This window comes from Furipterus horrens, unplaced genomic scaffold (genome assembly GCF_987537825.1).
Source record: "Furipterus horrens unplaced genomic scaffold, mFurHor1.1.pri manual_scaffold_6, whole genome shotgun sequence".
NCBI lineage: Eukaryota > Metazoa > Chordata > Mammalia > Chiroptera > Furipteridae > Furipterus > Furipterus horrens.
Window position 1 is genome coordinate 70995853 of NW_028327176.1, and position 16041 is coordinate 71011893.

Here is a 16041-nt window from a genome sequence, read left to right on the forward strand (position 1 = left end):
AAAGGGAAAAATGTAAGGCCTCTGGTCTCTAGAAACATGCCCCAGATGGAAATAATATCTAGGTGTCACTTGGGTCCTTTATACAATGTCAGGACAGCATGCACAACTGAACATTCTTTCAAAACTTCCTGGGAGGCTGTTGGGTGCAGGGTGCTGGGATCCTCCCACAGCCCCATCCTTCTTCCCAGTCTGCAATGATACAGAGTAGATACTGGGTTTTGACCACATGGGCATCTTCTGAAGTCACAACACAGTCTCAGGTGAACAAAGTTTCCTAAGATGGGGCTTTATATATCCCCGTCTACATATCAACTTTACTTTTAATATTTCATCGTCCCCTAAATTACTCATCAGCTTTCTGTATTGATTCTAAGAAATGTTCAATCTTATATGAGGTTTCAGTAACACATTTAATACTTCTATTGTAAATTGCTCTAAATTTCCTAGGAAAAAAAGATACCTGTCCATCTGTGATTATTTGCTTATTTCAAATAGGAAGAACCTAAAGAAAATAATAATTTTCCTATTCTAAATACAACACTAACTTTGATATCATGTGACAAAACAAGAGATCTCAGGAACTGAGTGGAGGACCTCATGATGTTATAAGACAGTGTAAGTCACAGAAGCGTTATGAAGACAAGAAGAGATGTTGCTGTTTTCATTTTAAAGAACAGGGAACTGACACCCAGATTAAGAGTTGAAGCCACTTGCCCATTTGCTGCTTCTTGGGAAGTTAAGATTGAGCTCATGTCCCCTGATATGGCCTGCTTTTCCTTGTTCAATAAGCTTATGAAATTATGATGCTGTGCCTTTCAGTCAAGATGGAGGCATAGAAGAGGAGGGTTAGAACAGACAGAAGCTGAACTGCTGTAAGGGCACAAGCTTCCAATTAGCATCTTTTAAGAAACAGCAATTTTGCCAGCATTTATATTGATTTGTGAAAATTGCCAGCATTTGAGAGTCTACAGATTTTCTTCATCAAAGTATCAACCTATTTCTTCATCAAACTGTTTGGAATTTCTTCATTTATCCCTGACATGGAGAGATAACGTGAAGTGCTTAGAAAAAAAAAAAAAAACAGCATGCTAAACTTCCTTCAATAGCTCCTTCATATAACCTTTGAACCCTCCTGTCTCTGTCTTTCTTCCATTGTCTTGCTCTGTACAAGGACAAATGTTTGGTAACCCATCCAATTCCACACATCTAAAAACAAAGTAGCAGCCTTCTCCAGCTTCAAAGGCCTGTTTCTGTCAATTCTCCTAGGCCCCCAAACTATCTTTCCTTTTCTTTTCCTGACATATTGAAGATGTCACTGTGTCTTCAAGATATGATTCCCTACTTTACCTTCCATTCTTTCTATTTCCAGATCCAGTTTATAATCTGCAAATTACTGTCGTCTGCCTCTACTGCCCACCTCTCTTCCTGTTCCCAATAAACCCTGAATACCACCAAGTTAATTAAACTAATAGGAACATTAATATGAACACATTACATAGATGAGTCATTGTAATTCTCCATTAGAATAAGAATAATGACAAAGAAGACCTTCCATAAGTAAGGACCAAGAGAAGTCATTGAGTAAGCCAGAAAATTATTTCTAGAAATACGTCCGTTTCTATTCACTGTTCACAACTCTAGTACTTATTTTTATGACTCCTAGATACACCCATAGTGATTGGCATCAGGGCTTTACAAGGGGTCCCTGTGTCTTTTTTTTAAGGGGCAGTGTGGAAGAGCTACCCAGAATACCCACTCCATAAACAAGCCTGAGGAATCCCTAGTAGCAAATGTGAAAGAGGGCAACGTTTTGTGGCTTTTAGTATTTAAATTTTTTTTATTGATTGATTTTAGAGAGAGAGGGAGAAACAAACATCAATTTGTTGTTCCACTTATTGATGCATTCATTGGTTGATTCTTCTTCTATGTGTCCTGACTGGGGATCGGACACTCAACTTTGGCATCTCTGGACAACACTCTAACCAACTGGGCTACACAGTAAGGGGTTAGTGGCTTTTAGAAAACAAGATAGAGTGAGTGTAACTTTCATGAAGTCCTATGACCAAAACAGTTTGCTCTAAAAAGACCTAGTTATGACCATGATCAACTACAAACTTCTAGCCTTTAAAATTTGAAATCAAAATATCAAACCAATCTTTTGAAAAGAACCTCCATTGCTCATTAACAAGAGTCAAGGGTGATCTCCCTCAGTAACTCTAATATACACAAGGATTGACCTGTCCCAGGCTCTCCCCAGCCCATATCCATTCCACTACAGGACCCAATTCAACACCTCCCTTCCTCATGAAGCTCTACCTGACCAACAGGCCCCATTTCCCTTCCCTCCTCTGGACTCCCCTAGCAGATAGTATGAATGCTCATTTAGCATTTAATACACATACTCATATATAACACCTTTAGACAATTTTCTATGACTGTTTCTTCATCTTCCAGATAAAACCACTAGTTTCACAGGGACAGGATCTTTTGAGTTAGACAAGGCTGTAATAGATATAAATCTAGTAATACCTAGTATGTGATGGATGTTCGATTAACATTTCCTAATTGATGACTGAGGCATTATCAAGCATGGGTTGAAACCTCGAGTTGGTAGGACTAAAAATGTTAACTCCTGTGAGGGTTGGCAGAACCGAACCCTAATCTAAAGAGTGAGCATCCTCTGAGCAATAAGCCCCACAACTCAGATGTTTGTGTAGACCCAACTGAACAACATCCTGGAAGAAACTGTGGACTCTGAGACCATTAGTATTCCTAGAAGCTGCTAATTATCATCATCATCATTATTATTTTAGGTATTTAAGAGCCCTAAGAGAGAAAACATCCATACAGCCTCTCTATAAGGAATAATCACGTGACTAGCCCTTTAATAATTTACTTGCATCGTCAAGTGGTTCTTAAAACAACCTTGAGAGATAGAAGAGGAAATTATTAAAGAGTAAGGGCAGGGAGTACTAGGCAGACTCTTCCCACCAACTCTTGGGTAGGAAGCATCAGCAGATTACTTCTTGAACATCTGGCCTCCTTTACAAAGAAGTCTCTATTTTTTTTATACTTCCTGAGAACTTCCAGAGCTCCTAGTTCCACAAAAGATGTTGAAAGCTGGCATTCCAGGATATCCACAGCCTTTTTCATATCAGTCAGATCCGTTCACTCAAGCCCAGAAGTCTCCGAGCGTACCTCTATGCCTAGTACAGTATATCCGACCTGGAAGTGCCCACCAACCTGCCCTGGTGCTGCAGTCACTAAGCCAAAAACCACGAAGGTTTTTTTTCCTGGATGGTTAATGAATCACGCCCTCTTTGCCACTGCATTATAGGTGGTGGGACTAAACTTTCCCAGCATAAGCTAGCATCTGCTTTCCTTTATTACAGCAGAGGAGGCTGAACAGAAAGCTGCAGGAAGTGGGGTGCATGCTCTTGAGAAGTGCTGGGTTCCCCCCACGTGCCCATGTCCTATCCCCCGGGTTCCACGGCCTCAAACAACTTTAGGGTCTAGACCAGACGTATCTTCTTTCTTTCCATGAACCAGGCATTGTGATTCTGGTTCATAAATTTGAGCGAAGGATTAGAAGAGGCACCACTTTCAGGCTTAGGGGCCGAGGCCCCATTTTTCCGCCAGATTGGGGGTTGGTAGTGGTAGTTTCAGGTTAGGTATTTGTTTCCCACAGTGCCTTCACTGAGGTGATCCCTGGGGAATCCTGCTGAAACCCGGACCGCTAGAAAAATATCCACTCCCGAAGCCGGAGCTAAGATAGACGAGGCAAGCCGCGCGGTTACCCGTAACCCTGTCCCACAAGCCAGCCGGAACTTCCGGTTCAACTGTTGCAGCGCAAAGTGGGAGGAGCTGCGCTCCGCGGGAGGGCGGGACTTAGTCTCCCGGCAACGGCTCCGGCGATTGCCTAACCCTACTGCAGCCAGAACCAATGGCCAGGTCCCTGGCAAACGTTCGTGGCAGCGACTGCGGCTGCGCCGAAGATTCGAATCGACGGCGGTTCTTACCTTGCGGTGCTGTTGAGGCCAGTGCAGTCTCCTGCTTTCGCCATGGACGAGCCGGAAAATGTCTTCCAGTGAGTGTGGGTCCGGTCTGGTCGGTGGGTGGCTGGGCGGGCGGGGGCTGGGGTCTGCAGGTCCCAGCCCTCCGGGTCCGGTCACCTCTGTCCCTCCCACTCCTTTCTTTGGCCGTTGTTTCACCCAACCGTCTCCCGTTCAGGCTGTGGGCGCCTCGGGAGTCGTGGAACGACTTCCGCTGTGTGTCCGGCGCTCTGCACCCAAACCCCGGCAAATGGGTGGGCTGCGACCGCTGTGGCAGTTTTGAGGGGATTTGGACGATTGTGAGGACCTCAGAGCCCACCTTAGCCTCCGTGAGGAGCTCGTTCTGGGCATGCGCCCCTGGGGAACAAAAACCCAATTCAACCAAAACCTTGACCTGCGTGTAGGTTTACTGAGGAACTTTCAAGGCCACTCATTAAAAAAACAAGCAAACAAACAAACAAAAAAATAGACGGGGAAGATCTTAAAATAGCTCTTACCCATCACCCCACAGTCAACTTTTAAAAGTCTTTGAATAACGTGTACTTTAAGGGGCGGAAAATGCTCTTATCGTTATTGATGTCAATCTGATAACAGTTTTAAAAATTATCACGCCTTTGCTCTATGACTTAGGCGATTTATCCCGACGGTATCAAAAGCACTTAAAAGTTAAACCTATGTGACAGGAAGTAAAGCTAATGGGTTTTGTCAGCACCAGGGGGATCTTACTCTCTGGGATCAGAAGATTGAGGTCGTTAAGTACAATCAAAACAAAAATTATTTTCTCTTAAGACTTTTACTTTAGCCTTCAATCTAGCCAGCCAAGGATTTCACTTTCAGAAGCTTGTTTTTCCCTCTTTTAAAGGAAAAATCGGGTATTTCGGGCATTTAGACTTTCTGAAAACTGATTTGCTCTAATGAACTGGATGTTTTAGTATAAAGTGTATGTACTTGGCCATGTTTCCAGGGAAATGGGTTTGGTATCACAACATGAAAGTGTTTACCTTGGGTCTGACATTGTAGGGATTTATCTACTATGAGGCATGAGAAAGAGATTCAAAATTTAGAAACAATTTTTAATTTTAAAAAATAGCATTTATATAATTACAAAGTATTCACTGTCTACTCTCCCCATCTCGTACTTAACCATTTTTCTAGTTTATTTTTAAAGTGTTTCTTTGCAAATATAAATGTTTATATTTAAATAATATATTAATATATCTATGTGTGTGTGCGATCCCTACCTTTATTTCACATAGAATGTAGCAGAGTATATTATACTTTTTAAACATGTTTACTTATTTTTAGAGAGAGGGGAAAGAAGGGAGAAAGAGGGAGAGAAACATGGATGTCCGAGAGATACATGGATCAGTTGCCTCTTGCTCGCCCCCAACTGGGGACCTGGCCTGCAACCCAGGCATGTGCCCTGACCAGGAATCGAACCAACCTTTTGGTTCACAGGCCAAGCACTCAAGCCACTGAGCCACACCAGCCAGGGATACCCGGTTTTGTTTTGTTTTTTTAACTTAACTCTGTCCTTGGAGATTTCTCTACCTATACGTAGAGCTGTATTTCATTCTTTTTTTACAGCTGCATAATATTTCATGTACTGTAATTGATCTTAAAGGTCCCCAATTGGTAGATACTTGGTTGTTGACAGCCTCTTGCTATTACAAATTGTGGAGCAGTGAAAAATCTAGTACCTGTGGCATTGTGCACATACACAGATGTAGCTGTCTTCTAGATTTCCAGAAGTGGGTTTACTAAATCAAAACGTAAATTCATCTGTAATTTTGGTAGATATTACCAATTACCTTAGCAGGATTGAGAGCGCTCTCACCTGCAAGCAAGATGTGAGGCTTCCTGTTTCCATTGCTTCACCTAGACACTGTTGGCACATTTTTGCCATCCTGGTGGATGAGAAATTGTACCTCAATGAAGTGAACTTCTCTTATGAGGGTGGTTAAGTAATTTTCTGTGGAATGCCTGTGTTCATTTTTTAAATTGGGTTGATTTTTTTTTTCTTTCAATTTCTGTAAGCTCTGTTATTCCAGTTAATCATTTCTCTTTTAACTGTGCTTAGTATTTTGTTCATTTGTCATGACAAGGATAAAAACCTGAGATGTCCTGCATTAAAGTACAGCAGGCTGGAGGGTAGAAGAAAGAAACAAAATGGGGGTTAATAAGTTAACAGCTACAAGCAAAACCAATGAAAGACTTCTCACACTCCTTAGTTTATGTTGGAATTATTAACTTTTATAATTTAGCTATTTATGAAATTATCTAAAAAGAAAGACTAGCCAGGTGCCTTGGAACCCTAGGAACCTCAGCTGCTTCTTTACACAGGGGCTTTACAGATTCTGCTGTTCCCATCCCAGAACTAACTTAATTTGTGCTTATTCCTGTCCGCTTTGTCTATAGCTAATGGAAACCCTTTCACAATTGCTGAGCTCTTTCTCCCCTTATTTGGTGTATAAAAATACTTGCAGAACTCAGGGAGGGAGGACTTGTCTTTTCTATCTAGTCATGTTGCTGATAGTTTAGACCCTGTACCCAAAGGTCATCTTTTTTTGCTAGCAATTGCCTGATAAAAAGTTTTGTAATAAAAAGACTTTTAGCCATGGAAGTTAAAATTTTTGTGTAACAGAAATGTAGTTTTGTATTTATATGTAACTGACTTTAACTAGCTTTTCTTTGTGGCTTCTCTGGATTTTGAGTCATAGGAAACACTGATTTCATTTGCATACTGAGATGATATATAGCTAGAACTATTGTTTATCAATCTTTTTTAACCAAAAGTCATGTAATTTCTCTGATAGCAAACATTGAAGTCTTCCTTAGCTTGACTCCCCCTCACACCCAGTATGCAATCGCATCACTAAGTCCCATTATTTCTTTCTCCAAAAACACTCCAAATTCCACATTTTCATTGTTCCCTCCTGGTCCAATTCATACCTTGTCACTGGGACTCTGATGTAGCTTTCCAACTGGTTTCCCACTTATATACTCAATTCCCACCACCTTTTCTACCTGGAGAGACCGAATGGACATTTTAAAGCTCAAATTAGATGGAGTCACCCTCACCCTTCTCCTAGCACAGCATGGCTCCCTGGCAGTGATTAAGCACCACCCCTCAAGAGAGACAGGCCTTCCGTGACCACTATCTAAAAATGGGAAGTCTCATCACAGTCTTACCCCTTCTACTGCTTTTTCCCACTAAGTGCTTCATGTGACCTGACATCATCTTACAGGTATCTTTTGTTTGTTTACCACACTGGTAGCTGAGTGGCTGTGGAGAGGTTGCTTTGCCTGGTTGGTTCAGTATTTTGGATGTTGTAGTTGGGTATGCAGAAGTAGGGACAAGCAGGGTTCTCTAGGAGCTAGAGTCATTAATTTATGAGCATTGCCATCCTGTATTCCTCCTCAGGACAGTGTGTTCCACTGAGGCAGGGAAGCAGATGTTCTGGAAACCCTCTCGCACCTACTCACAAGCTCTCTATATTATTTTTATTTTATTTTTCAATTACAGTTTACATTTAATATCATTTTGTATTTGTTTCAGGTGTACAGCATAGTGGTTACACAATCATACTTTACAAAGTGGTCTCCCCAGTATGTCAAGTACCCATCTGGCACCATACAAAGTTATTACCGATATTATTGGCTATATTCCCTATGCTGTACTCTACATTCCCAGGACTATTTTATAACTACCAATTAGTACATCTTAATCCCTTCCCATTTTTCACCTAGCCTCCCAACTCCCCTTCCCTCTGGTATCCATCAGTCTGTTCTCTGTACCTTTGAGTCTGTTTTTATTTTGTTTGTTCATTTATCTTGCTTTTCAGATTCCACATATAAGTGATATCATTTGGTATTTGTCTTTGATTTAATTTTACTTAGCATAATACCATCTAGATCCATCCATGTTGTCGCAAATGGTAAGATATATATATTTTTTTATGGCTGAGTCCATTGTATATATATATATATATATATATATATATACACCTCAACTTTTTTATCCACATGCCTGTTGGTGGGGCAAGCCCTCTTTAAGTCTCTGTCCATCCAGACTCATCCATGCCCCTGAGCAGCAAGGGAAGGAGAGGGACTGAGTCATTGCAACATCTGGGTCCCACCATTAGGAGGGGAGGCAGCAAACTTGTGGGCATTGCCTCGTGGTGGTGGTGGTGACAGTGGGGGTACAGCTCACTTCCAGCTGTGTTCTTGTAGGGCTAAAATAAAATACAGTCTTTTTTGCTCTTAGGAATTATCTCTAGTATCCCATGTGCCTGTTTTTCTCTTTTCTAGAATGTTTGAAGCCCACATGCAGAACTACAAGGGCAGTGACCCACTTGGTGAATGGGAAAGGTTAGCATTTCATTCATTTCTTTCCTTTAAACAAACTATATATTGCCTAGAAAATAAATATTGTCCATATTTTTCTAGTTATATGCAGTGGGTAGAAGATAATTTTCCCGAAAATAAAGAATACTTGACAACTCTATTAGAACGTTTAATGAAGGAATTTTTAGATAAGAAGAGATACCACAATGACCCAAGATTCATCAGTTATTGTTTAAAATTTGTAAGTATACTTTCAGGTATAATCAAATCCATAATCATGTACTTTTGCTTTTTCCCCCAGATATTAAGATTGTTTTAGACTGTCTTTTAATTCCTTATGTTTTCAGTCATGAATTTTAAAAGTTCTATGGCCAGAGATGTGTGATTTAGAACCTTTTGGCTTCTGTATTGTGGAGTCAGTGATTTAATTTTAAAACCCTCTTTCTCTATATCAGGTCTGTAAATGTTACAACACAAGTAGAAACCAATTAAAAGAAGGTTTTTTGGAAGTGTGTTTGGGGAAAGGTTCCTGAGAATAAATTATATTCATTGCAAATAATTAAGAAAATATGAGCTCTCAGAAACTAAATTTAGTACTAAAAGGAGAAGGGTACCTCAGGTTAGGCTTTAAAAGGATGGGTCTCTTCAAACTTGAAATAAAGGCTTGGGGACATGAATTCTAGTGATAGTCATAAATGCAATGACTAGAATAAACATGGATTGGTTCACTAAATGACAAAATACTAGGATAGAGTCACCCCATGGGGTGACATAAATGTCAAAGAAAGTAATGAGCTTGACTTTTACGTTTGTCATCAGAACCACAAGGGCTTTTTCCTAAGCAGTACAGCTAAGTGTCGCTGGTTCGATCTTCCAGTCAGGGCACTTCAGAGAAGGAAAACTCTGACTCCAAAAAACCTCCGCTGCCTTGCGGCATACCTCTTCAGGGGAAAGGCTAAGGGAGTAAACCCCGACAGAAAATCCGGAGCCGGAGTCCCTAAGGCGGTTTGACGTTGTAGTCAACACCGGCAACTCCTGCGGCGCACCTGAAGCCAAGCTGTATTGACTCCGTCTTTCCCTTGGACCCTTCAGCTGCGAAGAGAGGGGGGGTCTGCTGCATGGGCAACAGCAGACCCTCCATATCACCCTGCCCAGGCTCTGTAGCTTCAGCTTCACTGGAGAGGACACTCCAGCGTCATCACAAGATGTCGATTCAACACGGGAGGAGACAGATACCGTGTCACTCCCGAGTTGGACTGCACAGCCATTCTCGGCGGTGCAGATAGACTCTTAAGAAGCTACACCATCGTCTCTCGAGACGGACGGCTGCCGACGACGACGACGACAGCTTGAAGGCTCTGGTTGGTCTGGGCCAGACCTAGACTAGAGGTTCCTTTGTTCTCATGTCTCTTTGCTTTGGGTTTCTGTAGGCTGAGTGCAACAGTGATCGTCATCAGTTTTTTGAGTTTCTGTACAACCATGGGATTGGGATGCTGTCCTCTCCTTTGTACATAGCCTGGGCTGAGCATCTGGAGGGCCAAGGAGAGCTGCAACATGCCAGTGCCATTTTTCAGAGAGGAATTCAGAACCAGGCGGAACCTGGAGAGCTGCTACAGCAACAATATAGGTAGTTTGAAAATGAAGCTCTGCATGGTGTTTCCTGCTTTGAAATGTAATGTTTACTCTGATGCCAATGTTATTGTCATCATTTCGTTGTGGAAAATGGGTAATACACAAGAGTGAAAAGGAAAGAAATTGCCCAGAAATAATACTGCTAACATTTTGGTGCATTTGCCTCCAATATGTTTTCTACCGCCCCTGTCTGTGCCTCTGTGTTTGTGTATTTTAACAGTAAATTGTACTGTATGTCTGGTTGTATATACTGAGCTCTATGCTGTTAAGAAATTATGAACTTTTACATGCTTATAAAGTGGTTGTGAAATCTGTCCAGAGTTATGTTACAGTTTTTTAAGATTGACTCTAGAGAGAGAAACATCTATTTGTTGTTCCACTTATTTATGCATTCATTTATTCGTTGATTCTTGTATGTGCCCTGACCAGTGATTGAACCCACAATCACTGTATGGGAATGATGCTCTAACCCAGCAATTTTCAACCAGCGTGCTGCAAGAATTTTTAAAACATGTAATACCTGACTATTTAGTCAAGGGCACTGACCTCTTTTCCTTTAGATTGTCATATAAAAAAATGACAATGCCAATACAACAATAGCTGTCTAGTGTGAATGAATCAAAATTATACTTTTTTTTTTCTAGTTAGATTAGCAAAAAATATATTTCTTGGTGTGCCACAAAATTTTAGTAATTTTAGTAATTTTAGTTCATGTGAACCATGACCTGAAAAGTTGAAAATCGCTGATTTAACTAGCTGAGCTACCTGGCCAGAGCCTAAGGGTTATGTCACAATTTAACTGTTCTCCAGTTGAATCTTACGATCTTTAAAAAGAACAATATAATATCTTAATGAATAATTTTGGTTTGCACAGTGACTTTACTTTTTCTGTGTTTAAATATACTTTGTTTTTGAAACTTGAAAGATACAGAACACGAAAGCAGAAGAAACCTGGCATTGTAGCTGATACTTAGCTTGTTATAGGGTTGTAGTCGTGCTTTACGTACATATGCAGCTTTGTGTCAGGGTCTTTTTTCCCTTGTCATTAAAGTATCTCCTGATATATTTTATATTTTTAGCGAGTTCCTTCTGAAAGAGTCTCAGAATTAAGACTGTTGAGTCAAAGGGTGTAGGAAGAGTTTTAAGGCTTGTGATACGTAACACCAAATTACTTACTGGGAAGGTTATACCAGAGTTCTGCTGACCACTCTTCAGCAGCATATGAGAGAACTTATCTCACTGCATCCAGCATTTAATATACTAATTTTTTCAGCTTTGCACACTCTTCATGCTCTTTTTAATAATAATTTTAACAGTTAAACTTTTTTTTCTATGCAGAATTTAATGCAAATTTAAGACAGCAAAATATTTTACCTCAAACACTTCCTTAAACGTCTCTAAAAGGTGATTTCTTACACAACCTTAACTATTTTCACTAACAAAATTATCAACAATTCTTTGTTACCTAATTTTCCGTCATTCCTCACAGTGTGATTTTTTTTTTTACCTATTGGTTTGTTTGAATTAAAAGTAAATTAGATTTGGCATCTGGTTTGCCTTTGGCTATATGTCTCTTGGTCTCTTCAGACCGGACTCTTGCTCACTCAACCAAAAATGTCAGGTGTGGATGTTGCATATGACTTGACAGATTGAGTTGATGTTCAAAGGTGCCTTGAAATAACATTTAAGTTCTCACAGCATGAATAATTCTGTATCTGCCTTTGTAAGTAGTAGTCTCTTCCAAACATTATGTTCCAGGTGTATAGAGGGTTAAATACTCCATGCTAGAACATTGGCATACTTGGTACACAGGGAAGAAGGGTGCCTTTGCTATATGCGTTCGAGAAATGCTGTTACAGACTAGATAAACAGATGAATTTTCTAATAGGAGTATATGGGTATGAAGAGAATCCCAGAATTTTTTTTTTAATTTTGAAGCAACTCTAAAATTCAGCTTTGCATTCTCTCTTGACCTCAGTCTTTACTAGCTTAGAATAAGCTATTTATTGTATTTACTTTTTGAAAATATATTGAACTGAGTTTATAATTAATTATTGATGCCTTTCTACTGTCATTTAGGTTATTTCAGACACGTGCCACCAGAACCCATTTGCCAGCTCAAGGTAGAATAATGCTTTCTAAAGTGTCTAAATCATTAATAATTTAGTCTCTGATTTGCACTGCTTTTATTCTCCTTTAAACAAATTTATCCAGTTTTATTAATTGTATTGTCTTAGATAATGGGGAAGGTACTCTGATCATAATGAAGCCCACTAAATAACCCTGGAGATCAGGGGCTTTTTCTTAGCAGTTTAAAAGAGCAAACCCACAACAAAAACTTGGTGATTTCATTGTATTCTTAGGGTTTAAAAAAAAAAACAAAATTTAAGTTGCCCCAAATTGAGGGCAGTACTTAGTCTAGAGTCTGGTTTGAATTGAATCAAATGTGTTTATGCAGCTTTAAGAGAAATATAATCAATTTCTTATCTAAAAAGTCTTTTAGTTCCACTTTGTGAGACAGTGTTGAATGAGCTGGTTTATTTATTTTGTAATACTACTTATTGAAAGATTGGGAGAATGTGTTTGTAATAATTTTTAATATGGGTTTTAACACTATGTTTCTATTCTGTTGCCCCCTCCCCACCCCGGCCCCCATCTGTCCCATAGCTAGAACCTCAGGACCTTTGCATAATGCTCAGATTTTAAACCAAATGATGGCATCAAAATCAAATCCAGGAAATAACTCAGCCTGTGTTTCTAAGAATCAGGTAATAATAAATTTGTGTGAACTGGGAATGGTATTGAATAGTCATCTACTGCTTTCCACATCCGGTGACTGACTTCCATGTCATCTACCTGTGTCTGGGGCAGTGTTCTGGCCTGCCATCACCTACCACTGCTCACCTCCAATATGAAATTTAAATCACTTACTGACCACATTGTCCTACATTTATCTCACCTGGACAGCCCCATTCTGCAACCCCCTATGTCAATAAGCTGAGAAGCTCCCTAGAAGCTTCTCTCCTTTGTTCGGCTGGCTGCCTCCTCATAGGACCACACCCACCTGCAGGCTCCTGAGCCCTGCTTTAAAAACTCAGCTTTAAACATTGGTGCCTATAGCCTTAGTCTGGGCTCTACTACTACAATCAGCATTTTCAGTTTCTCAGTCACTCTTTATGTTCTATGTGTATCTGTTTCTCATTTCACCCTCGAATGCCAAATTATAGTGAATTTAAACTGCACATTCTTCAAATTTGGGTCTTGGGACATTACTCTAACCTCTCCCTCAGGAGCTGGCAAAAATACTGTTTTAACGAGAACAGCAGAAGCCATCAGATGACAGCTGTCAAATTTCTGCCACTGACCCATAAATGTAACTGCACCCTTTCCTGCCATCTCAAAGGAGAAAAGCGGCTTTCCACCTGAATTTATCGTTTATCCTTTTCAAGATTTTTGCCCTATCAAGATCTCTTCTGCCCTGATGGCTCATTGATGTGTAAAGGTGCTCATCTTCCCTTTGCTCAGCCTTGTTTCTCAGCACCTTTCCTGGTACAACTGCTCTCTGAGAGTTTGCTGAGATCACATTAAGTTAAATCCAATGGAAGTGGTTCTAATTAATCCACACGGGAGAGTTTTATTAATGTAACACATTCTCAGAAGTAGAATATGAATTTCTAATTTTAATAGATACCCAAACTATTCCAATTTATACCCTACACATGCATGCCAGCCTCATTGCTTCCTACTCTTTATATATATATAATTTTATATATATATAATTATATATATATAATTTTATATATATATAATTATATATATATAATTTTTTTTATTTAATAATTTTTACTGTATTTTTTTTCTTTCATTGCCATTTAGTCCCTTTATACCCCACTCCTCCCCTCCCCTACTGAGTTTTTAGAAAGCAGTGATGGGCCTTGTTTAGGTCACATTCTCAGGACCTAGGTCAAGACATGATATGTATGAGGTGTTCAGTAAATATTTGTTTAGAGAACAAATGCTAGCACTGAACTCCTAAGGTTAGAATAGTACCAGAAGAAAATCTTAATTTTTTTTTTTTTTTAATGTGGCATTTTGGAATGTTAATCCCATAACACTTAAGCACTGTGGCCCAGCTCCTAAACCAGTGGTTCTCAACCTGTGAGTCGCGACCCCTTTGGGGATCGAACAACCCTTTCACAGGGGTCACCTAAGACCATCGGAAAACACATATATAATTACATATTGTTTTTGTGATTAATCACTATGCTTTAATTATGTTCAATTTGTAACAATGAATATACATCCTGCATATCAGCTATTTACATTACGATTCATAACAGTGGCAAAATTACAGTTATGAAGTAGCAACGAAAATAATTTTATGGTTGGCACTCACCACAACATGAGGAACTGTATTAAAGGGTCGCAGCATTAGGAAGGTTGAGAACCACTGTTCTAGACTATGGATTGAAGGGAAATAAATACTTATTCTTCTCTACTACCAAGTGGAAATTTTTAAAATCACTTTCTGTTGGACTCTTTAAAGATTTCATTTTGGGAGGGGAAGGGAAGAGAGGGAGGAAGGAGAGAAACATCGATGTGAGAGAACATCGATACAGTGACTCTTGTCTGCTTCCTGACTGGGGAGTGAACCTGCAGTCCAGGCATGTGTCCTGACTGGGAATTGAACCTGTGACCTTTTGCTTTGCAGAACAACACTCAGCCAACTGAGCCACACCGGCCAGGGCTCTGTTGGACTTTGTAGTTGCAGAAGTTATCATAAGATTGATAATGCAAAATAAAGCTTCAGGTATTAATTATAATTTAAAAGAAATCTGTTCGGTATGGAGCGGTCCTTGAAGAGTTTTCATATTGTTTTGTGAAGTAATTTGGGCGATGGTATTTTTTCAGATAAGTGAATGTTTCTTTTTTTTTCTTTTTTTGTCTTCTTAGGATTCAGAAGTTTCTAAAGTAACATCTTCATCATGTGATAAAGAGTCAAATATGCAAGTACATTAATCTGTTCCTTAGTGTCCACCAAGAGCTGCTCTTGTACAGTGTTGTAAAAAATATAATTTTCCCCATTATAGGGAACAAAGGGTGGTCATGATTTCTAAATCAGGATACTCCGCACAGCCCTCTCTGGCAGCCAGAGCTGACGTCCAGCAGGTTGTTATGTACTGCAAGGAGAAGCTTATTTGTGGAGAGTCAGAATTCTCTTTTGAAGAGCTGAGAGCCCAGAAGTACAATCAACGGAGAAAGCATGAGCAGTGGGGTACTGTTGTCTTACTTGAGTTATTATGTCACTAAAATAATGCTCATTTTTAAGTCACTAACATTTTTAAACAGATAATTGTGCTGAAAGAATCTAAAAAGCGTCTCTAGCTCATCCTGTCAGAAACCTAGACGTCTTTGTTTAGTGCTAGTGTGGCAACATTGTTGTTGAAGGGTGTGGAGAGGAAACAGCACTAAAGTAGATATCTACACCAGTGTTTTGGCGTTTAGTACAATAGGTATTTTAAAGCTTGAAACATTACCTGTATGAATCTGAACTTCTGTATATGACAACTCTAAATCACTGGGTCAGTTATTTGTACTATGAAAGGATTAAGTTAAGATTTGGAGAAGAGATTTTTCAAGATCTAAAATTATTACAAATAAGACTTTTAGAAGGAGTCTTTTGATAAAGTGCCATATTATGTATTTTTGGTTACAGAGTGGGCCAAGGTTTCCTCACTGCGAAAACTGAATGTTAACACAAGCATTTGCACTTTTTTTGCTGTAATAATGTGGTCCTCAGAGGAAAATGAGCCTTTGCTCTACTCAGGATTTACACCATCTCAGTTATTTGTAGTATAGTCACTGTCACACTTCCTTTTTTGTTCCTTATTTATTTGGTTGACACCTGAGAGAACAGTCAGTTGATACTCTTAGAGGACCCATTTTGTGCCATGCACAGATGGATTTTTCTCTCACATGCGACTGGCGTAAAGTCTTAGCCTGGCGATTT

General features: G+C 39.7%; 1 protein-coding gene across 1 annotated transcript in view; it reads left to right on the top strand.

Annotated features, from left to right (window-relative positions):
* Positions 1 to 3979: 3979 nt before the first annotated feature.
* The window catches only part of BUB1 (BUB1 mitotic checkpoint serine/threonine kinase), a 47964-nt gene continuing 35902 nt past the window's right edge, over positions 3980 to 16041 (top strand). The window contains exons 1-8 of the mRNA XM_090281749.1: positions 3980 to 4087; positions 8364 to 8423; positions 8502 to 8640; positions 9830 to 10026; positions 12111 to 12154; positions 12699 to 12799; positions 14985 to 15037; positions 15122 to 15306. Of these exons, the coding sequence (XP_090137875.1) occupies positions 4062 to 4087; positions 8364 to 8423; positions 8502 to 8640; positions 9830 to 10026; positions 12111 to 12154; positions 12699 to 12799; positions 14985 to 15037; positions 15122 to 15306 (805 nt within the window). The 5' untranslated portion in view covers positions 3980 to 4061. The remainder of the gene's footprint in view (positions 4088 to 8363; positions 8424 to 8501; positions 8641 to 9829; positions 10027 to 12110; positions 12155 to 12698; positions 12800 to 14984; positions 15038 to 15121; positions 15307 to 16041) is intronic.